The sequence below is a fragment of the Pseudophryne corroboree genome, chromosome 8 (assembly GCF_028390025.1).
Source record: "Pseudophryne corroboree isolate aPseCor3 chromosome 8, aPseCor3.hap2, whole genome shotgun sequence".
NCBI lineage: Eukaryota > Metazoa > Chordata > Amphibia > Anura > Myobatrachidae > Pseudophryne > Pseudophryne corroboree.
This window is the reverse complement of record NC_086451.1, coordinates 17819185-17845330: the sequence shown is the minus strand read 5'-3', so window position 1 is coordinate 17845330 and position 26146 is coordinate 17819185. Positions and strand designations below refer to the sequence as shown.

General features: G+C 46.8%; 2 protein-coding genes across 10 annotated transcripts in view; one reads left to right on the top strand and one right to left on the bottom strand.

Annotated features, from left to right (window-relative positions):
* Positions 1-26146, bottom strand: part of DAB2IP (DAB2 interacting protein) — a 1128147-nt gene that overhangs the window by 43314 nt on the left and 1058687 nt on the right. For 7 of the 9 annotated variants that reach the window (XM_063935968.1, XM_063935966.1, XM_063935969.1 and 4 more), the window contains 5 exons: positions 25757-25993; positions 23692-23890; positions 21780-21958; positions 18883-19756; positions 164-316 (listed from right to left, as the gene is read on the bottom strand). In XM_063935968.1, the coding sequence (XP_063792038.1) occupies positions 164-316; positions 18883-19756; positions 21780-21958; positions 23692-23890; positions 25757-25993 (1642 nt within the window). The remainder of the gene's footprint in view (positions 1-163; positions 317-18882; positions 19757-21779; positions 21959-23691; positions 23891-25756; positions 25994-26146) is intronic. The other 2 variants (XM_063935965.1, XM_063935970.1) reach the window with 2 other exon arrangements.
* The window catches only part of TTLL11 (tubulin tyrosine ligase like 11), a 604411-nt gene that overhangs the window by 573139 nt on the left and 5126 nt on the right, over positions 1-26146 (top strand). The gene's annotated exons all lie outside the window — the stretch shown is intronic.

Genomic DNA, 26146 nt, shown 5'->3' with positions numbered 1-26146 from the left:
GATCTCCTAGTAGTGTGCAGTCCTGGCAGTTTGACAGTGGTGGCCTAGCCCTATAGGTGTCTATAGGCAGCTGCCTACGTTGCCTTTCCTGAGGCTCACACCTGTACAACGCTGATCTGTGAGGGTAACAAGGGACCTTTCTGGCCACTTCTGTTCCTTTTACCTTTGCCGCTTGGCTCATGTCCTCCTTACTCCTGATCTTATCCCTGTGCTTGAAATCTGGGTCAATGCACTCATCTTCTACCAGCTGCATATTCATATTCAACAACCAAAGTGCAGTGCGGTCCAGGGCATTGGGGCTCACGGGTGAGGGGGCCTAAAACGAAACATACAACCATAACAAAAGAAAAACCATGAAATAAAAAAATAAAATATGAATCTAGTAGCAAAATAAAAATGGAAATGATGTTAATTGCAGCGCTTTACATATTTAAAGTTCTGGCTCAACACCACGCACTTCGCAATAGGGACCCTGCGGCCCTCCAGATGTCGCTAGTAGTCCCATAGTGTGCCTGTCACAGCCATGAGGAGAATATATGAGAGGTCAGTTGCACAGATTAAAATATTTTCACGCTCGTCCCCACATTCGCCACCCTCCTTGCATTGTCTTACTGAGCTGGGAGGGTTACTTTCTGGACACGCCCAATGTTGGAGGTGCCTACTGGGCAAGTGATTTAGTTGAACCTCTGACCTCAGATGGCCCATCCCTCAATGGGCGGAGTCACATACCTCCAGCCAGCTGAGTATGTCAGGGCCATAAAGCTATATCTGTATTTTCCCATTGGGAATGTTTCCAACCATGTGCAAATGATCTTATATCTCCGTTTCGCTTTGGTGATGGCTGTAAGTTAGGAGCTGTGTGAAGGTGAGATACAGTGGACATAGCCTGGACACGTGGCATTTTCTTGCCCCTAATGAAAGGGACAAATACCGGTGGCTCTGCCTAACACACTGACATGGACACCACAGAATGGAAGGCTCGACGCCAAAGCCAGATTGTCCTGCAATAATGAGCCGTTGGGGCTTATTCACCCAAGCTGTTTCTACACTGACTGAAGAACATTACTGCAGACAGCACATGAATAGCCATATTGAGGGGGAAGAGAATGTCTATGGGGATAGAGGTGACTTATGGACGGGAAGGAGAACCTGCTCAGTACACTCATACAGTCTGACCATCCTCAGCACGATGAGGGGAGGAGCAGGTCTATGGGGATAGAGGTGGCTGATAGCAGGTTCTCTTCCTGTCCATCAGCCACCTCTATCCCCATAGACCTGCTCCTCCTCTCACCGTGCTGAGGATGGTCAGACTGTATGAGTGTACTTAGCAGGTTCTCCTTCCTGTCCAAGTACACTCATACAGTCTGACCATCCTCAGCATGGTGAGGTGAGGAGCAGGTCTATAGTGATAGAGGTGGCTGATGGATTGGAAGGAGAACCTGCTCAGTACACTCATACAGTCTGACCATCCTCAACACGGTGAGGGAAGGAGCGGCTCTATGGGAATTGATGAAGGTTGATGAAGGACGGGAAGGAGAACATGCCCAGTACACAGAGTCTAACCACCCTCAGCACGGTGAGGGGAGGAGCAGGTCTATGGAGATAGAGGTGACTGATGGACCGGAAGGAGAACCTGCTCAGTCTGACCACTCAGCACAGTGAGGAGCAGGTCTATGGAGATAGAGGTGACTGATGGACCGGAAGGAGAACCTGCTCAGTCTGACCACCCTCAGCACGGTGAGTTGAGGAGCAGGTATATGGGGATAGAAGTGACTGATGGACGGGAAGGAGAACCTGCTCAGTACACAGAGTCTGACCATCCTCAGCACAGTGAGGGGAGGAGCAGGTCTATGGGGAAAGAGGTGAAAACACGATCCACGAGGATGCCGGCCATTAGTATATTCCTCCTTAGGATGGTCCGTGATTCCTGTGACAGTGGGAATATTTTTGTGCCCCCAGGAGCGTGGGAGATCTTATTAGTGATGCTAGACACTGATTTATTGAGCTGAATGTAACAACCTCAGTAGTTTATAATGCAGACAATCAGCTGCTAATGTCTGTGAATTATACAGATCAGCACAATATGACAATTCATACACTCTCTCTGGTGTCCTGTCTCCTCACCAATATAACCAGTGATTCTATAGTAACAGCAGTGCACCATTAGTTATTACAGGCGTTACATACTGCCAGCTATCACAGGAGGGGGGAGATAGTCTCTACAGAGACCAATCAGATGATCGCTTTCAGTTCTGACAAATGCTGGAGAAATAATACTTACAATGTGATTGGTTGCAAAGGACAATCCAGGATATTTTCCTTTTCACCAGATTCTATATGTATTGTACACATTGTATCCGCACTGCACACTGGTGACAAAAGCCAGCTGTAATGCCACTTGCCCCATACAGCGAGTAATGAAGCCTGGCAGACCACAGTTACTACACAGCCAGCTGTAACGCCACTTGCCCCATACAGCGAGTAACTGAAGCCTGGAGGACCACCGTTACTACATAGCCAGCTGCTGCAACGCCACTTGCGCCATACGGTGAGTAACTGAAGCCTGGAGGACCACCGTTACTACACAGCCAGCTGTAATGCCACTTGCCCCATACGGTGAGTAACTGAAGCCTGGCAGACCACCGTTACTAAATAGCCAGCTGTAATACCACTTGCCCCATACGGTGAGTAACTGAAGCCTGGCAGACCACCGTTACTATATAGCCAGCTGTAATACCACTTGCCCCATACGGTGAGTAACTGAAGCCTGGCAGACCACCGTTACTATATAGCCAGCTGTAATACCACTTGCCCCATACGGTGAGTAACTGAAGCCTGGCAGACTACCGTTACTATATAGCCAGCTGTAATACCACTTGCCCCATACGGTGAGTAACTGAAGCCTGGCAGACCACCGTTACTATATAGCCAGCTGTAATACCACTTGCCCCATACGGTGAGTAACTGAAGCCTGGCAGACTACCGTTACTATATAGCCAGCTGTAATACCACTTGCCACATACGGTGAGTAACTGAAGCCTGGCAGACCACCGTTACTATATAGCCAGCTGTAATACCACTTGCCCCATACGGTGAGTAACTGAAGCCTGGCAGACCACCGTTACTATATAGCCAGCTGTAATACCACTTGCCCCATACGGTGAGTAACTGAAGCCTGGCAGACCACCGTTACTATATAGCCAGCTGTAATACCACTTGCCCCATACGGTGAGTAACTGAAGCCTGGCAGACCACCGTTACTATATAGCCAGCTGTAATACCACTTGCCCCATACGGTGAGTAACTGAAGCCTGGCAGACCACCGTTACTATATAGCCAGCTGTAATACCACTTGCCCCATACGGTGAGTAACTGAAGCCTGGCAGACCACCGTTACTATATAGCCAGCTGTAATACCACTTGCCCCATACGGCGAGTAACTGAAGCCTGGCAGACCACCGTTACTATATAGCCAGCTGTAATACCACTTGCCCCATACGGCGAGTAACTGAAGCCTGGCAGACCACCGTTACTATATAGCCAGCTGTAATACCACTTGCCCTATACGGTGAGTAACTGAAGCCTGGCAGACTACCGTTACTATATAGCCAGCTGTAATACCACTTGCCCCATACGGTGAGTAACTGAAGCCTGGCAGACCACCGTTACTATATAGCCAGCTGTAATACCACTTGCCCCATACGGTGAGTAACTGAAGCCTGGCAGACCACCGTTACTATATAGCCAGCTGTAATACCACTTGCCCCATACGGTGAGTAACTGAAGCCTGGCAGACTACCGTTACTATATAGCCAGCTGTAATACCACTTGCCACATACGGTGAGTAACTGAAGCCTGGCAGACCACCGTTACTATATAGCCAGCTGTAATACCACTTGCCCCATACGGTGAGTAACTGAAGCCTGGCAGACCACCGTTACTATATAGCCAGCTGTAATACCACTTGCCCCATACGGTGAGTAACTGAAGCCTGGCAGACCACCGTTACTATATAGCCAGCTGTAATACCACTTGCCCCATACGGTGAGTAACTGAAGCCTGGCAGACCACCGTTACTATATAGCCAGCTGTAATACCACTTGCCCCATACGGCGAGTAACTGAAGCCTGGCAGACCACCGTTACTATATAGCCAGCTGTAATACCACTTGCCCCATACGGCGAGTAACTGAAGCCTGGCAGACCACCGTTACTATATAGCCAGCTGTAATACCACTTGCCCCATACGGCGAGTAACTGAAGCCTGGCAGACCACCGTTACTATATAGCCAGCTGTAATACCACTTGCCCTATACGGTGAGTAACTGAAGCCTGGCAGACTACCGTTACTATATAGCCAGCTGTAATACCACTTGCCCCATACGGTGAGTAACTGAAGCCTGGCAGACCACCGTTACTATATAGCCAGCTGTAATACCACTTGCCCCATACGGTGAGTAACTGAAGCCTGGCAGACCACCGTTACTATATAGCCAGCTGTAATACCACTTGCCCCATACGGTGAGTAACTGAAGCCTGGCAGACCACCGTTACTATATAGCCAGCTGTAATACCACTTGCCCCATACGGTGAGTAACTGAAGCCTGGCAGACTACCGTTACTATATAGCCAGCTGTAATACCACTTGCCACATACGGTGAGTAACTGAAGCCTGGCAGACTACCGTTACTATATAGCCAGCTGTAATACCACTTGCCCCATACGGTGAGTAACTGAAGCCTGGCAAACCACCGTTAGTAAATAGCCAGCTGTAATACCACTTGCCCCATACGGTGAGTAACTGAAGCCTGGCAGACCACCGTTACTATATAGCCAGCTGTAATACCACTTGCCCCATACGGTGAGTAACTGAAGCCTGGCAGACCACCGTTACTATATAGCCAGCTGTAATACCACTTGCCCCATACGGTGAGTAACTGAAGCCTGGCAGACTACCGTTACTATATAGCCAGCTGTAATACCACTTGCCACATACGGTGAGTAACTGAAGCCTGGCAGACTACCGTTACTATATAGCCAGCTGTAATACCACTTGCCCCATACGGTGAGTAACTGAAGCCTGGCAGACCACCGTTACTATATAGCCAGCTGTAATACCACTTGCCCCATACGGTGAGTAACTGAAGCCTGGCAGACCACCGTTACTATATAGCCAGCTGTAATACCACTTGCCCCATACGGTGAGTAACTGAAGCCTGGCAGACCACCGTTACTATATAGCCAGCTGTAATACCACTTGCCCCATACGGTGAGTAACTGAAGCCTGGCAGACCACCGTTACTATATAGCCAGCTGTAATACCACTTGCCCTATACGGTGAGTAACTGAAGCCTGGCAGACTACCGTTACTATATAGCCAGCTGTAATACCACTTGCCCCATACGGTGAGTAACTGAAGCCTGGCAGACCACCGTTAGTAAATAGCCAGCTGTAATGTCACTTGCCCCATACGGCGAGTAACTGCAGCAAGGCATGTCTAGATGGCGCTAACAGGAAGCGGGTATACGGCTCCTGTGACCAGTATGTTATATCGGCCATACCCATCTGCCAGCTGTAACCGGGTAACTTTCCTTCATTCACTTCAACTCGGAACAGACTGGAATTTATTACAATATTTACCCTTCAGAGACCAGCTGAAGATCAGACACAGGGGACACAGAGGGGCTGGCGCCAGTATAATCTTCTAATAAGGGTGGGGGGGGGGGGGGACAGTCGCTCTGCGCAGTACGGCCGCCTCTGCTTCTCTTTCACAGCATTACCATAGAGCTGGGTGCACTCAGAATTAGTATTGATCACTACGGTACACACATGCATGCTACATTTACTAATGTCAACACTTGCAGAGTTATTACTCACAAATCAATAGCTGTAAACAGAAGGCCGAGCGTCTGATTGATGGTCTGAGATAGAGACAGAGCACAGGGCTCAGCCACTTACAGACGCAGCGCTCCAGACACGTCAATGCCGGAGTAACAGGGTGTTATGGGGAGGGCTGTCCATTACTGGTAACAAGGTTATACGGCTATATATCACTGACGTTATATACCATCATCTCACTCCACATATATATACAGATCTAACAGCGAATACACCCGCACTATCCAACATGTACATACCCATAATACATCTATTACACCCTATACAGACATAGGACACTACACCCCCAACATGACCTGACCACTGGCCATGACTATAATACATCTATTACACCCTATACAGACACAGGACACTACACCCCCAACATGACCTGACCACTGGCCATGACTATAATACATCTATTACACCCTATACAGATACAGGACACTACACCCCAACATGACCTGACCACTGGCCATGACTATAATACATCTATTACACCCTATACATAGGACACTACACCCCCAACATGACCTGACCGCTGGTCATGTCAATAATACATCTATTACACCCTATACAGACATAGGACACTACACCCCCAACATGACCTGACCACTGGCCATGACCATAATACATCTATTACACCCTATACATAGGACACTACACCCCCAACATGACCTGACCACTAGCCATGACTATAATACATCTATTACACCCTATACAGACATAGGACACTACACCCCCAACATGACCCGACCACTGGCCATGACCATAATACATCTATTACACCCCGTACAGACATAGGACACTACACCCCCAACATGACCCGACCACTGGCCATGACCATAATACATCTATTACACCCCATACAGACGTAGGACACTACACCACAACATGACCTGACCACTGGCCATGACCATAATACATCTATTACACCCTATACAGACACAGGACACTACACCCCCAACATGACCTGACCACTGGCCATGACCATAATACATCTATTACACCCTATACAGACATAGGACACTACACCCCCAACATGACCTGACCACTGGACATGACCATAATACATCTATTACACCCTATATACAGACATAGGACACTACACCCACAACATGACCTGACCACTGGCCGTGACCATAATACATCTATTACACCCTATACAGACATAGGACACAACACCCACAACATGACCTCACCATAATACATCTATTACACCCTATACAGACATAGGACACTACACCCCCAACATGACCTGACCACTGGCCATGACCATAATACATCTATTACACCCTGTACAGACATAGGACACTACACCCCCAACATGACCTGACCACTGGCCATGACCATAATACATCTATTACACCCTATACAGACATAGGACACTACACCCCCAACATGACCTGACCACTGGACATGACCATAATACATCTATTACACCCTATACAGACATAGGACACTACACCCTCAACATGACCTGACCACTGGACATGACCATAATATATCTATTACACCCTACACAGACATAGGACACTACACCCCCAACATGACCTGACCACTGGCCATGACCATAATACAGGCATGTCCAAACTACGGCCCTCCAGCTGTTGAGAAACTACACATCCCAGCATGCCCTGACACAGCTTTAACATTCTCTGACAGCAAAACTGTGTCCGGGCATGCTGGTATATGTAGTTTCACAACAGCTGGAGGGCCGCAGTTTGGACATGCCCGCCATAATACATCTATTACACCCTATATACAGACATAGGACACTACACCCCAACATGACCTGACTATAATACATCCATTACACCCTATACAGACATAGGAGACCACACCCCAACATGACCTGACCGCTGGTCGTGACCATAATACATCTATTACACCCTATACAGAAATAGGACACTACACCCCAACATGACCTGACCACTGGTCGTGACCATAATACATCTATTACACCCTATACAGACACAGGACACTACACCCCAACATGACCTGACCATAATACATCTATTACACCCTAAATACAGACATAGGACACTACACCCCAACATGACCTGACTATAATACATCCATTACAACCTATACAGACATAGGAGACCACACCCCAACATGACCTGACCACTGGCCATGACCATAATACATCTATTACACCCTATACAGACATAGGACACTACACCCCCAACATGACCTGACCACTGGCCATGACCATAATACATCTATTACACCCTATATACAGACATAGGACACTACACCCCCAACATGACATGACCACTGGCCATGACCATAATACATCTATTAAACCCTATATACAGACATAGGACACTACACCCACAACATGACCTGACCGCAGGCCATGACCATAATACATCTATTACACCCTATACAGACATAGGACACTACACCCCCAACATGACCTGACCACTGGCCGTGACCATAATACATCTATTACACCCTATACAGACATAGGACACTACACCCCCAACATGACCTGACCGCTGGCCATGACTATAATACATCTATTACACCCTATACAGACATAGGACACTACACCCACAACATGACCTGACCATAATACATCTATTACACCCTATATACAGACATAGGACACTACACCCACAACATGACCTGACCACTGGCCGTGACCATAATACATCTATTACACCCTATACAGACATAGGACACTACACCCCCAACATGACCTGACCATAATACATCTATTACACCCTATACAGACATAGGACACTACACCCACAACATGACCTGACCATAATACATCTATTACACCCTATACAGACATAGGACACTACACCCACAACATGACCTGACCGCAGGCCATGACCATAATACATCTATTACACCCTATACAGACATAGGACACTACACCCCAACATGACCTGACCACTGGCCATGACCATAATACATCTATTACACCCTATACAGACATAGGACACTACACCCACAACATGACCCGACCACTGGCCGTGACCATAATACATCTATTACACCCTATACAGACATAGGACACTACACCCCCAACATGACCTGACCATAATACATCTATTACACCCTATACAGACATAGGACACTACACCCCAACATGACCTGACCACTGGCCATGACCATAATACATCTATTACACCCTATATACAGACATAGGACACTACACCCCCAACATGACCTGACCACTGGCCATGACCATAATACATCTATTACACCCTATATACAGACATAGGACACTACACCCACAACATGACCTGACCGCAGGCCATGACCATAATACATCTATTACACCCTATACAGACATAGGACACTACACCCCCAACATGACCTGACCACTGGCCGTGACCATAATACATCTATTACACCCTATACAGACATAGGACACTACACCCCCAACATGACCTGACCACTGGCCATGATTATAATACATCTATTACACCCTATATACAGACATAGGACACTACACCCACAACATGACCTGACCACTGGCCGTGACCATAATACATCTATTACACCCTATACAGACATAGGACACTACACCAACAACATGACCTGACCATAATACATCTATTACACCCTATACAGACATAGGACACTACACCCACAACATGACCTGATCGCAGGCCATGACCATAATACATCTATTACACCCTATACAGACATAGGACACTACACCCCAACATGACCTGACCACTGGCCATGACCATAATACATCTATTACACCCTATACAGACATAGGACACTACACCCACAACATGACCCGACCACTGGCCGTGACCATAATACATCTATTACACCCTATACAGACATAGGACACTACACCCCCAACATGACCTGACCATAATACATCTATTACACCCTATACAGACATAGGACACTACACCCCAACATGACCTGACCACTGACCATGACCATAATACATCTATTACACTATACAGACATAGGACACTACACCCCCAACATGACCTGACCACTGGCCATGACCATAATACATCTATTACACCCTATATACAGACATAGGACACTACACCCCAACATGACCTGACCACTGGCCATGACCATAATATATCTATTACACCCTATACAGACATAGGACACTACACCCCCAACATGACCTGACCATAATACATCTATTACACCCTATACAGACATAGGACACTACACCCCAACATGACCTGACCACTGGCCATGACCATAATACAGGCATGTCCAAACTACGGCCCTCCAGCTGTTGAGAAACTACACATCCCAGTATGCCCTGACACAGCTTTAACATTCTCTGACAGCAAAACTGTGTCCGGGCATGCTGGGATATGTAGTTTCACAACAGCTGGAGGGCCGCAGTTTGAACATGCCCGCCATAATACATCTATTACACCCTATATACAGACATAGGACACTACACCCCAACATGACCTGACTATAATACATCTATTACACCCTACACAGACATAGGACACTACACCCCAACATGACCATAATACATCTATTACACCCTATACAGACATAGGGCACTACACCCCCAACATGACCATAATACATCTATTACACCCTATACAGACATAAGACACTACACCCCAACATGACCATAATACATCTATTACACCCTATACAGACATAAGACACTACACCCCAACATGACCATAATACATCTATTACACCCTATACAGACATAGGACACTACACCCCAACATGACCATAATACATCTATTACACCCTATACAGACATAGGACACTACGCCCCAACATGACCTGACCACTGGCCATGACCATTATACATCTATTACACCCTATACAGACATAGGACACTACACCCCCAACATGACCTGACCACTGGCCATGACCATAATACATCTATTACACCCTATACAGACATAGGACACTACACCCCCAACATGACCTGACCACTGGCCATGACTATAATACATCTATTACACCCTATACATAGGACACTACACCCCCAACATGACCTGACCGCTGCCATGACCAGAATACATCTATTACACCCTATATACAGACATAGGACACTACACCCCCAACATGACCTGACCACTGGCCATGACCATAATACATCTATTACACCCTATACAGACATAGGACACTACACCCCCAACATGACCTGACCACTGGCCATGACCATAATACATCTATTACACCCTATACAGACATAGGACACTACACCCCCAACATGACCTGACCACTGGACATGACCATAATACATCTATTACACCCTATACAGACATAGGACACTACACCCCCAACATGACCTGACCACTGGCCATGACCATAATACATCTATTACACCCTATACAGACATAGGACACTACACCCCCAACATGACCTGACCACTGGCCATGACCATAATACATCTATTACACCCTATACAGACATAGGACACTACACCCCCAACATGACCTGACCGCTGTCCATGACCATAATGCATCTATTACACCCTATACAGACATAGGACACTACACCCCCAACATGACCTGACCACTGGCCATGACCATAATACATCTATTACACCCTATACAGACATAGGACACTACACCCCCAACATGACCTGACCACTGGCCATGACTATAATACATCTATTACACCCTATACAGACATAGGACACTACACCCCCAACATGACCTGACCGCTGGCCATGACCATAATACATCTATTACACCCTATACAGACACAGGACACTACACCCCCAACATGACCTGACCACTAGCCATGACTATAATACATCTATTACACCCTATATACAGACATAGGACACTACACCCACAACATGACCTGACCATAATACATCTATTACACCCTATACAGACATAGGACACTACACCCCAACATGACCTGACCACTGACCATGACCATAATACATCTATTACACCCTATACAGACATAGGACACTACACCCCCAACATGACCTGACCGCTGGCCATGACTATAATACATCTATTACACCCTATACAGACATAGGACACTACACCCACAACATGACCTGACCATAATACATCTATTACACCCTATATACAGACATAGGACACTACACCCACAACATGACCTGACCACTGGCCGTGACCATAATACATCTATTACACCCTATACAGACATAGGACACTACACCCCCAACATGACCTGACCATAATACATCTATTACACCCTATACAGACATAGGACACTACACCCACAACATGACCTGACCGCAGGCCATGACCATAATACATCTATTACACCCTATACAGACATAGGACACTACACCCCAACATGACCTGACCACTGGCCATGACCATAATACATCTATTACACCCTATACAGACATAGGACACTACACCCACAACATGACCCGACCACTGGCCGTGACCATAATACATCTATTACACCCTATACAGACATAGGACACTACACCCCCAACATGACCTGACCATAATACATCTATTACACCCTATACAGACATAGGACACTACACCCCAACATGACCTGACCACTGACTATGACCATAATACATCTATTACACTATACAGACATAGGACACTACACCCCCAACATGACCTGACCACTGGCCATGACCATAATACATCTATTACACCCTATATACAGACATAGGACACTACACCGCAACATGACCTGACCACTGGCCATGACCATAATATATCTATTACACCCTATACAGACATAGGACACTACACCCCCAACATGACCTGACCATAATACATCTATTACACCCTATACAGACATAGGACACTACACCCCAACATGACCTGACCACTGGCCATGACCATAATACAGGCATGTCCAAACTACGGCCCTCCAGCTGTTGAGAAACTACACATCCCAGCATGCCCTGACACAGCTTTAACATTCTCTGACAGCAAAACTGTGTCCGGGCATGCTGGGATATGTAGTTTCACAACAGCTGGAGGGCCGCAGTTTGAACATGCCCGCCATAATACATCTATTACACCCTATATACAGACATAGGACACTACACCCCAACATGACCTGACTATAATACATCTATTACACCCTACACAGACATAGGACACTACACCCCAACATGACCATAATACATCTATTACACCCTATACAGACATAGGACACTACACCCCAACATGACCATAATACATCTATTACACCCTATACAGACATAAGACACTACACCCCAACATGACCATAATACATCTATTACACCCTATACAGACATAGGACACTACGCCCCAACATGACCTGACCACTGGCCATGACCATTATACATCTATTACACCCTATACAGACATAGGACACTACACCCCCAACATGACCTGACCACTGGCCATGACCATAATACATCTATTACACCCTATACAGACATAGGACACTACACCCCCAACATGACCTGACCACTGGCCATGACTATAATACATCTATTACACCCTATACATAGGACACTACACCCCCAACATGACCTGACCGCTGCCATGACCAGAATACATCTATTACACCCTATATACAGACATAGGACACTACACCCCCAACATGACCTGACCACTGGCCATGACCATAATACATCTATTACACCCTATACAGACATAGGACACTACACCCCCAACATGACCTGACCACTGGCCATGACCATAATACATCTATTACACCCTATACAGACATAGGACACTACACCCCCAACATGACCTGACCACTGGCCATGACCATAATACATCTATTACACCCTATACAGACATAGGACACTACACCCCCAACATGACCTGACCGCTGTCCATGACCATAATGCATCTATTACACCCTATACAGACATAGGACACTACACCCCCAACATGACCTGACCACTGGCCATGACCATAATACATCTATTACACCCTATACAGACATAGGACACTACACCCCCAACATGACCTGACCACTGGCCATGACTATAATACATCTATTACACCCTATACAGACATAGGACACTACACCCCCAACATGACCTGACCGCTGGCCATGACCATAATACATCTATTACACCCTATACAGACACAGGACACTACACCCCCAACATGACCTGACCACTAGCCATGACTATAATACATCTATTACACCCTATATACAGACATAGGACACTACACCAACAACATGACCTGACCATAATACATCTATTACACCCTATACAGACATAGGACACTACACCCCAACATGACCTGACCACTGACCATGACCATAATACATCTATTACACCCTATACAGACATAGGACACTACACCCCCAACATGACCTGACCGCTGGCCATGACTATAATACATCTATTACACCCTATACATAGGACACTACACCCCCAACATGACCTGACCGCTGCCATGACCAGAATACATCTATTACACCCTATATACAGACATAGGACACTACACCCCCAACATGACCTGACCACTGGCCATGACCATAATACATCTATTACACCCTATACAGACATAGGACACTACACCCCCAACATGACCTGACCACTGGCCATGACCATAATACATCTATTACACCCTATACAGACATAGGACACTACACCCCCAACATGACCTGACCACTGGACATGACCATAATACATCTATTACACCCTATACAGACATAGGACACTACACCCCCAACATGACCTGACCACTGGCCATGACCATAATACATCTATTACACCCTATACAGACATAGGACACTACACCCCCAACATGACCTGACCGCTGGCCATGACTATAATACATCTATTACACCCTATACATAGGACACTACACCCCCAACATGACCTGACCGCTGGCCATGACCATAATACATCTATTACACCCTATACAGACACAGGACACTACACCCCCAACATGACCTGACCACTAGCCATGACTATAATACATCTATTACACCCTATATACAGACATAGGACACTACACCCCCAACATGACCTGACCGCTGCCATGACCAGAATACATCTATTACACCCTATATACAGACATAGGACACTACACCCCCAACATGACCTGATCGCTGGCCATGACCATAATACATCTATTACACCCTACACAGACATAGGACACTACGCCCCAACATGACCCGACCACTGACCATGATCACAAAGCTTACATTATGGAGAGCATAGTTTGCAAATCAAAATGCACCATTATAAAAATGTACAGCTCTCTGTGACAATGATGGGTGGGAAGTGGTCATCTCCAGCCTGCATTGTACGGTTTGTGAATCTGCAGAGATATAATGCGCTGGGCACTTATAGACATGAGGTGTACGGGAAACATAGTGAATAGTGTAAGGACCAAACCTGAGCCAAAGGAATCTAGTTCCAGGCTGTCCACGCATGCTGCTGGGGGGGGGTAATATGTCGTGCCCTGGTCCCAGCTCCACACTGTCCCCTACTCCAAACTATGTACCTCACACTCCACTTTCCGTTGAGTGGTGAGAGGACTGATTGGTGGTGCACATATAGTAACAAGTACCTTTGTATGTGTCTAAACTCTAATGTAAATATAAAGGGATAAATGCATAGAATATTCTATTTTCTGTAACCTGAAAGCCAGCTTGAAAGAAATCAAATTGTCAAGAGTCTTCCTGTGTATCCCCCGTCCCAAGCCCTGCTTACAGCCTACAGGACCCACAGTGCACTCACTACTGCTAATACACACACACAGGGCGACATTACTGAGCGCCGCCTTCAGTAATCTGTGACAAAGGAAAGACACTGCAATGGACAGTTTCTGCCTAATACTGTTACTGAGCTGTGCTTCACCCCACACCCCATTCTGACAGGCCAGAGAGAACCACAGAGTGAGTATATAGGAGAGAGAGGACCCATGCACGTCTTTGTCAATTAATGAACGGCTGCCTGCGGTGGATCCCGGAATCGGCTGCACAATATCACGGATCCCGCAATCGGCCGCACAATATCACGGCACAATCATTTACGTCACAGAGACTACACCACTGCGCAGTAGACAAAAAGCTGCCAAATTCAGTATGTATACGAGACAGGACAGCATGGAGGCCGAGAACGTGGTACTTATGTGGTCAGTGGTAACGTCTCACCCGGACAATATATCACCCAAATACAAGTGAAATTCAGAAAATTAGAATATCGTGCAAAAGTTCATTTATTTCAGTAATTCAACTTAAAAGGTGAAACTAATATTTTATACAGACTCATTACATGCAAAGTGAGATATTTCAAGCCATTAATTGTTATAATTTTGATGATTGTGGTTTACAGTTTAAGAAAACCCCAAATCCAAAATCTCAGAATATTATAATACTACATAAAATCAATAAAAAAAAAAAAGGATATTAAATCCAGGAATGTCGGCGCTCTGAAAAGTATAATCAGGCCTATGTACTCAGTACTTGGTTTGGGCCCCTTTTGCATGAATTACTGCCTCAATGCGGCGTGGCATGGATTCTATCAGCCTGTGGCACTGCTGAGGTGTTATGGAAGACCCGGATGCTTCAATAGTGGCCTTCAGCTCTTCTGCATTGTTCCGTCTCATGTCTCTCATCTTTCTCTTGGCAATGCCCCATAGATTCTCTTTTTTCTTTATCCCAGGTAAGACGCGTCTGCCGTTGTTTGTTGTTTAGGAGCGGCTTGACAAGAGGAATATGACATTTGAAGCCCATGTCCAGGATCTGTCTGTGTGTGGTGGCTCTTGATGCACTAAGTCCAGCCTCAGTCCTCCTTGTGAAGCTCCCCCACACTTTTGAATGGACTTTTCCTGACAAGAAAAAAAGAACTGGTCTGTTGCTCAGTGGTCCAAAGTCCTCTTTTCTGATGAGAGCAAATTTTGCATCTCATTTGGAAACCAAGGTCCCAGAGTATGGAGGAAGAAACTGCAATCCATGATGCTTGAAGTCCAGTGTGAAGTTTCCACAGTCTATATTGATTTGGGGAGCCATGTCATCTGCTGGGGTTGGTCCACTGTGCTTTATTAAGTCCAGAGTCAATGCAGCCGTCTACCAGGACATTTTAGAGCACTTCATACTTCCTTCAGCAGGCAAGCGTGAAATATCTCACTTTGCATGTACTGAGTCTATATAATATATTAGTTTCACATTTTAAGTTGAATTACTGAAATGAATGAACTTTTGCACAATATTCTAATTTTCTGCGTTTCCCCTGTAATCAGGACCCCCCCCCTCCCCTTGTCCCACACACTTTCTTCCCCTTGACAACAGACGCTGATAGTTACTTTGCTATTAGTGTCTGCCTCCGGCCAGTGCTGCACTGGCTGGTCTGATCTCTGGGTGAGATGTTCCAACACGCAGCTAATGCAGCAATAAGTATATCTGGCTGATCTGCAGGTTGCTCACAGCTGAAGGGCGCGCAATGCGACTACTGGCCACTTCTCCTTCCGCACGGACGACCTTGCAATCTAATTGTACCAGCAGACAAATCACTGGCTGCTGTGATAAAGCCGCTCTGTGTAGTTATCACTTCTATTGTGACAGGTTGTAATGGAAATAAAACGGCACTTCTATCCATTAAGGAAGCAGATAAAGGCCCTTGTATAATACGTTGTGCGGGATGCCGTGACGATAGCCCCATTCTTCAGACTACTCAATTAGGGATACATTGGGGCGATGTATGGCTGAGCCTGCGCCCTGAAAGTGCTGGGCACGCTGCATTTATCTCATATCTGTACAGAGATTCTATAAAGCAGAGAAATACGTCACTGTGTCATTCATATAAAGTATCTGCAATATAGAATTACAGCTGATGCAGTTATGTCAAACCAAATGTGCCTTTGAAGAGGGAAAAAGAAAGTCTGTGGTGCCATAGAATGTTCTACGGAAGTTTCTTTGTGTTGGATACACGGATATCTGACACGGGTGTGGTATTGAAAGTCGACAGTAACTAGGTCGACAATGTCTAGGTCGACCACTATTGAGTTTTTAATGTTATTTTGGTGTCATTTTCTTCGTAGAGTGACCGGGAACCCCAATTAGTGCACCGCGTCCCCGGGCATGGTGCCTTCGCTCCGCTACCGCTTCGCTTGGCACAGATTACCGTTCCAATCGTAGTCCACGTGGATCGTTAAGTATGAAAAGGTTCAAAAAAAGAAAAAAATTGTGCAAAACTCATGTCAACCTTTTGACCTAGAACATGTCGACCTAAAGACCCTGTCGACCTAGTTACTGTCGACCAATAGTGGTCGACCTAGACATTGTCGACCTAGTTACTGTCGACTTTCAGTCCGGATCCCATCTGACACATACACCGTATAACATGAGCGCCTGTGGATCATTTCTCTCTGCGGCGTTCTGCAAACTGTGACCAAAGTATATATTATACAGCTACAGACCTGATAATTGCATCTCATCCTGATGCATTCCCCATCACAAGCACTCTCCCTGCGTCTGCCGTTCAATTAAACGGGAAACCAACCAACCGAAGTTCAGATGGTCAATTACAAGCCATTTATTTCCACTTTCCCTCACCTCACAGAACACGACTTGTGACGGTATATAAATGTCTACAACTAAACATACTGTATCAAATAGATATATGTCAATGAAATCTGTATTCTAGTAACCAGGTCTATCCATATGAGGCGCTGATGGTGGAATGTAAGCTCTTTGGGCAAGTTTTTGCATTCAAATACACAGACAAGTGAATTGCAGTGATTACATCTAGAAAATAAACCTTTATATTTGATTCAGTTCCCTACAATCCAGAAGTTCTACTTATACTCAACTGGTGCAGCCCATCGTACCCCGGTTCTTACCGAGTTGTACAGGACTGGGGTGCCTTTACCACTGAGCCAAGTGCCGACCGCTAACACCAAATGTGCAAATGTCCGCCGACCCTTTCATGTAGCCCACTGCATCTCACAGCAAAATTCTTCCGCAACAGACTGGTGATCGTAATACACACAGGGACGATCTAGAACAATCTTCTCCCAGAAAATAAAGTATCAGCCTAACTCCACATTGACCAGAGCTCTCCCACAAGAAATAACACAGATACATGGATATCTATATGGAAAATAAAATGACTAACCTGTTTATGTACAGTCCTTTGCTTCATCTCTGGGCTGTCACCCTTGGAGGACGATGATTGTTGCCGCATCCGAGCTCCACTGCCCGGCCAGTCTGGGGAGGAGGACATCATGCTTCCGCTGGAAGGCCTAGGGTACGGCGCTGTGTTGAGTAACGTTGGCGGAGTCCGGCCCCTGGTCATTGGTGGAGGTGGTGGTGGAGGCTGATCTATTCGCCTCTGGGGACCCGAGCTGTTTTGCCGCGGCATGGTAGGCTGACCAGTCTTTTCGGTTAGAGACAGCTGCCTCCGAGACATGTCCCCTGAGCGCCGGCTGTAGTCCTCACTGGTGCACGGATTAATAAAGCCATGTTTGTTTCCGGATAAGTCCTCGCTGTTACTATGGGAGCTGAGCGAGCTGTGACACTCCGAACCAGAGTCCCCCAGGCCCCGTGGTGATACCGGCAAACCCGCTGCCATTTGGTACACAGGGTTCTGGAATGATAACGGTGCCAAAAGCTGTGGCCTGCCCAAGGTGGCATCTGCGTTGGGAGTGGTGGGCGTCTGTCCCGTTCTCCTGGCCGTTGTCATAGTCATTATATTACCTTGTGGCGTCCGTGCCGTCCATATCGCTTGTAACTGACTAAAAGACGTCTGGCTGTCATTTAAAGAATCCCCGATGCCAGACGTGTTTGTGCCAATATCCAAAACTCGATTGTCCTGGAGGTCAACCATCGACAGGCTCTTACTGCCATTAGTTATCTGCACGTCGGGCTCGTTGGCCTCCGAGTAACTGGAACTTCGTGCTGGCGACGGCTGAACCCCAGCAGACCTTGTGACAAAAAATAAGTCCTTGTTTTCAGGAGTTGGGGATGGCAACCGTGTGAAATCTATCAGACTACGGGGAAATAGATAAACAGAGGGAGACGAGCTGTAAATGCTACCCTGTATCACGTTAGATAGAAAATATCACTCTGGTCAATGACACCATCACATATGTAAAGCCCCTGCAGCAGACTCCGCTATCTAGTGGTTGTGGAACTGTAAGTCCCAGCATGGCCTGAGTAGCTCCCAAGCACCAATGGGGGATTTATCTGTGCTGCATAGGAACTGGAATACATATAATGTATTATCGGCTGCAATATCATTTCAATGGTGTGTCTGATATTTACAGAGCTACACATGTATCATGCAGCGTGCCTCAGTGATGTCACTGGGTCCTAATGTACTGAACGTTGGCTCGGCCCGCGATACAGACTAAGGAGAGCGAAGTGTTTCATTCTCGTCTGATCTGCATTCCGCTCGCTGGGCTCAGCAGTTATCCCTCCGTGCTCACAGGCTGTGGTCAGAGGAACGGACGGAACATGAATATTAGATGCTGTCTCATGCAGAGCGAGGTACACTGTGCCTCCTGTCTGTCTCGTACTGGAATGTGTCACCCGTAAGCCTGCGCTGTTACTCTGAGACCTGATGACCGTAATAGGGGAGTCCATTAATCTGTTTTCTAATTTAAGTCTGCAGAGTCGATCTTAGGTTGTCTCATTCCCACCACCCAGAACCCGTCCCCCAACCTCCGCAATAATACATAGCCATACGCCACTCTGACCTGCCCCCGGTCTCCCTTGCCTACCCCTAGTGGCGGGTGCCCAGTGCTTGCCCTGCTCAGTGCACAGATGTCTCCACATACAGATGTTTCCTACTACACTGTGGCTTCAGTTGCGCCAAATAGCCCCTCCCAGTGCACCAGATCCCAAGCGAATCGTTTCGCTCAATATGTGCAACATACCACAAACTACAATACATTGCTAGATTACTCTGATCATGGGGTGTGCAACAGAGTATGAATCTATGAGCCTAATTCAGACCTGATCGCAGCTGCAAATTTTTTCTCTAATGGGCAAAACCATGTGCACCGCAGGTGGGGCAGATATAACATGTGCAGAGAGAGATTAGGGTGGGTTATATTGTTTCAGTGCAGGGTAAATACTGGCTGCTTTATTTTGACACTGCCGTTTTAGATTTCAGTTTGCACACGCCCCACCCAAATCTAACTCTCTCTGCACATGTTACATCTGCCCCCACCCTGCACTGCACATGGTTTTGCCCATTTGAGAACAAATTTGCTGAATTAGGCCCTGTGTACGAAGGGCTGCGATGCAGCGATTCTGCCTCACACCACAGTTCCGCTGCGCTTTATCTGCGACTTTGTCCATGTGCAGAGGGTTACAGTTGCAGCTCAGTGCCTCTGGTGCACAGCAAGCAGCTTTTCCCTGCGTCAGCGCCAATAAACGTAAAGCAAAATGCAGCATGCTACTCCTCTAGGGCATCTCGCGCCATACGGCGTATGCTTCTATGTGTGAGGACACATCTGTACACCTATGATCAAATCGCACTGATTAGCCAAACACTAAATAGCTAGTACACTATACGTAGATGAGCTAATAATACTAGATTTACGATTATCCTGCTAATGGTGACATTACTCAGAAAACCGCACAACTACTACGCGCAGTGGTGGCTCCCAGCTAGGGCCCCGTCCCCGTAGGACATTCACCGCCCGCTACTTCCAGCCTACGTGAACATTTAAATCCATTGTTAAACAGCACAGCCACCCGCTGAGCAGAATTAGGGATGAAAGTTGTAATTAGCGAGACAGGCCTTCCTTTCCCACTATCTCCTAATTAAGTTGTTAAATACAATGTAGCCTGCATTTAACATTCCTACTTTATCGTTCCTTTGATCAGTATAATTACATTATTAAGGGAGAGCGGAAAGTTCCCCAGTGGAGGTGTGTGTGTCTAATTCTAAGCCACTTACCCGGCGGAGTCTGGAAGACGCTGCGGAGAAGTCATTACTGTGGGGGGATGGGGAGGTAAAGTTACAATTGGGGGACAATGACGCAAAGTTTCAGCCGTTCTTACCCAGATAAGTCATTTTCGATTACCATCTTTTGGAGCCCTACAGAGATATTGTTGCTGGTGTTTGGCGTGGAGGCTGAGTGATCGCTTGTGACGGAACTCTGGGCGCTGGAAGGACTGCTCAGTGCCGTGTTCACGTCCCGCAGGATACGAGGAAGGGGGCCTAGTTTCGTTACGGTGGCCTGTGGGGAAATACAACAAGACAGATATGAAAGATGCAGAACCGATAAACCGGAACAGCCTTACATGTGCAGAAACCACAGAAAATGTTCTAGAATGTTCCTTACTTGGCTTAGAACAATGCGGCTAATTACTTAATTTGCAAAAGTGGAAGCTTCGCTCATCTAAGCTTCTCTGCTGCACCTAGGTGTACCAAGGCTTATTAGCATAAACCTTTCATCTATTGTTCTCAGCTGCAATACAATACAGAGAGAACAATACAGCAGGGGATTAGGTCCGACTGCCCTGGCTCAGGTAATCCTATTAAAGGGATAGATGAGCAGGGCTCCTTCTGTACATCTGATTTTTATAGTTTTACTGCATTTTTAGAGCCTTATTGCAGATACGTTTATGCACAATTGTTTTTTTTTGTCAATATTCAGCCTATTAATTCAGTATGAACTACTGACACCACTGAGGTGGGAGGCACACGTACCTCACAGCTCAGCTGAATATTTATCCCTGGAACAAAATGGCGGCCTCCGCTGAGTACACTTGCTTGCGGCACTTTTATGATGACTGCAGTTTGGTGACGGATTATCTAACACCTGAGCCATAATCTGAATTCCAGGCGCTGCTCGGGAATTGAATCAAATGACACTATTAATATTCAGTGATCGCAATAAAACCGTGGACTCAAAATTGTATTATTATTATTACAAAGAAAAGTGACTGCTTTTATTCTAAGCTCCTATACTTGGCAGTAACGAGGCTTCGCAATGATTCCGACACCACGTATCTTGTTGCGCCGTTTCCGAGAAATGTGGGAATGACACTTAACGTTCAACTACATGGGTTCTTTTAATGTGAAGTTGGGAGATGAAAGACAAAAATTATTTATCTCACCACTAGGTGTCGCCCGGAGCAATAAAGTTAGTTCCAGAGCGTAGGCTGATTTACAGCACCCCCTATAGGAGGCAGATAGTCTATGCAGCATCAGACATACTCAGTGGTGATTAAGACCCTGGATTGGTCCAGATTTATCAAGCCTTGGAGAGTGATAAATTACACGGTGGTCAAAAGTATCAGCCAATCTGCTCCTAACCGTCATTTTTTCAAACACAGCCTATAACATGGCAGTTAGGAGCTGATTGGCTGGAACTTTATCACAATGCAATTTATCAATCTCCAAGGCTTGATAAATCTGGGCTTTTGTTTCTTTTTCTTTGCTTGTTAGGACACACAATTATACTAATCGTCAAGTAAAGACATTATTTGCCATTAACAGACATCAAAGACTGTGCACTGTATTTTCCTCTCCACTGTGCACTGTATTTTCCTCTCCACTGTGCACTGTATTTTCCACTCCATTCTTTTGTACAGTATGTTCTACATATGATTTAATGTTGTTACATTATGTTTTATATTTCCGTACGTCCTCCCTACGCCGAGCTCTTTAGCCTCCCAGTTGTTCTGCGTGGTTGGATCAATATCTGTGATACGGGCGATTCCCATGGAGAACCCAACACGCAGTTTGTGATTCTACACGTTATTCTGCATTATATAATGTTATTTAGAATGAGACACAGCCACAGATATGTACATCTGGGTCTCAGGAGCCCTATTACACAGATAATGATAATAATAACCTCGCCCAGCTGCCGCTGAAATAGGGGGTGCAGTTATTGTACCTTGGGGGGGTCTAGAGCCGCACCCCAGCCTGCACCGCATTATGTAAGTTCTGTGCCGCTTGTACCTGGTCCACGGAGATGACTTCCCACAGCAGAGAGTGCAGCATCGATAACTCGCGCCCAAGGTCGATGTAGCCCTCGAATCCCGCCGTGTTGGAGATGGTTTCCGGATTCGATATCTCCAGGAGAAAACGTTGCATGTTGGTCCATTCGTGCTCCAAGAACTGGTTCATAAATGACATGTATTCTTCTTTACTCCCGAACCTGCGCAGGGAAAACAAACAGCCGTTACCGTGCGCAATTCTGACCTCTCACCTCTGTGTGTCACATCTGTTCTACACTTCACTGAGAATTCCACTGCCCACCCCTGACCCCCGTAGCCTGTGGGGGCAGCGACGGTGCGGATATTCCGTGTACCATCCGGTTACACAGTGTGTGCCGGAAGCTGTCATATCTGATGTCGGTCTCTACAGTTGCCGACACTTTTCTATAATTTTGTATGGCTCAGTCAGTTGTTACATTGGTATCAGCATGAAAGGACAGAGAAAGGGGTGCCTGGCTCTACGCCCCGTGGGCCGGGCATGGGTGAATATTGCAGCCAATGACGTCAGCTATTCCGTGGCGATAATTCGTTTGAGGAACCAGCTCTGAGCGGATGGAAACAATGAGGGTAATTGCATTATGACAGCAGGGAATACTGCTCAGTGTGACATTACTACACCGGTATTTTTTCTAAATGTCCACACTTGTTGGGATATCCAAGCAGCAGCGTGGTGGCGTAGTGGTTAGCATTACTGCCTCATAGCACTGAGGTCTTGGGATCAATTCCCATCAAGGCGCTATCTGCATTGAGTTTGTATGTTCTCCTAGTGTGTGCGTATTTCCCCCCCCAAACACATACTTGTCGGCTAATTGGACACTGATCCGTAATGTACATGCGATAAGGAATATAGAGTGTTCTGGGGCAGGGGCTGGTGTCAGTGACGGACATATTCTCTGTACAGTGTTGCAGAATATGGGGTGCATTCAGTAAGTGTCGGATCCATTCCGACATGCATTTGTCAGAATGTATCCGACAAGGGCTATTCAATGAACGGCCAACTCCGACTGACGGATTTGGCCGTTCCCGGTGTCCTGTCCTGCCGTCAACCACTGCCGGGTGTGCTGACGGCGGCAGCGGGGGGAGCAGAGGGCGGCTGCCAGCGGGTGGAGCAGAGAGTGGCGGCCGGCAAGTCCGTGGTGGTGGGGGGAGGCGCTGCAGGGAGAGAGGTGCCTGGTCGGGGAACGGCCGCCAGGGTACCTCTCATTCCCGCTCCCAGTAGCCCGCCGCACCGCTCCCCGTCTCATCACCTGAATCCGACTTGTTTTCAAGTCGGATTGATTTTGTCGGAAAGGGGGCCAAAACCTGTCGGATTTGGCCCCATTTCCGACAGTAGCACGCGAATCGGCGGCTATTCCGCCGATCCACGTGTTTTCCTACAAGTCGGGAATTCCCGACTTGTCGGAAAAACACTGCACGTTTTGAATAGGTCGGAACCCCTTCCGACCGAAATCTGTCAGAAGCTGCCGTCTTTCCGACAGCTATTGAATACACCCCTATGTGTGCACTATACAAATACCCATATACCCCATTAAATCACTGCTCCAAGTGGGCAAACAAAAAATGGCACGATATCATTTGGAGGCAGAAGTTCCGAGAATTACGGCTGTACATGAAGTAATGCTGTGATAACGCTGTGATATATCTTATAATATATTACATTTGTTCAGCTCCTCAGTCCTAACTTCTGCCAGTAACTGCAGCCGGGGAACGTGCCCTAATTGCTGCGGTCACTGCAGCTGCCCCACCAAGGCACTGACTCCCTCATTTCTTATTTCTTCCTCTGTACACATTAGAGAGGGGGTAGAAATCTATTCCATCTCCGAGCTCTTCCAATTAACTCCCGCTCGCTGCTGGGGCGCGCTTGCTTCTTTAAATTGATATAGAGAAGTGTAATCGACACAGTGAAGGATGGAATTAAAAGTCAATACAAGTGAGGACCATTGATTTTCCTGCGCTAATTGCCAAGACTCAGATGAATAGAAAACAGGTGACGTCGCAACACCCCCCCCTCAAAGTCACGCACTCACTTTGCAAAGTTGGCAAGGTTCTGCGTGACTTTGGCGATCAAGGTCAGAGTGCGCGCCGTCCGGTCGTCCGGGTATTCCTGGAGCAGGTTGAACAATGACGGGGACATGATGGCCGGACAGAGGAAGCGCAGGAAGAGGGAAGCGCTGATGAGTCTCTCGCTGATGTCCGGACGGCCGCGGCTGTTACACTCCTGTCTCCAGGACGCGAAGACCTCTTTCAGCTCCCTGGGGAAAACGCTGCAAAGAGAATAATCACAAACAAAATGAGATCTAGTGCCGGCTTCGTCTTCCAGCCTTATCGGCGCATAACTGCTACTGGCTCACAAGCAATGCGGTCAGACATGACATGGTAATGGCCAGTTTCTACAGTCACAAATGTGTCCTCCTTTC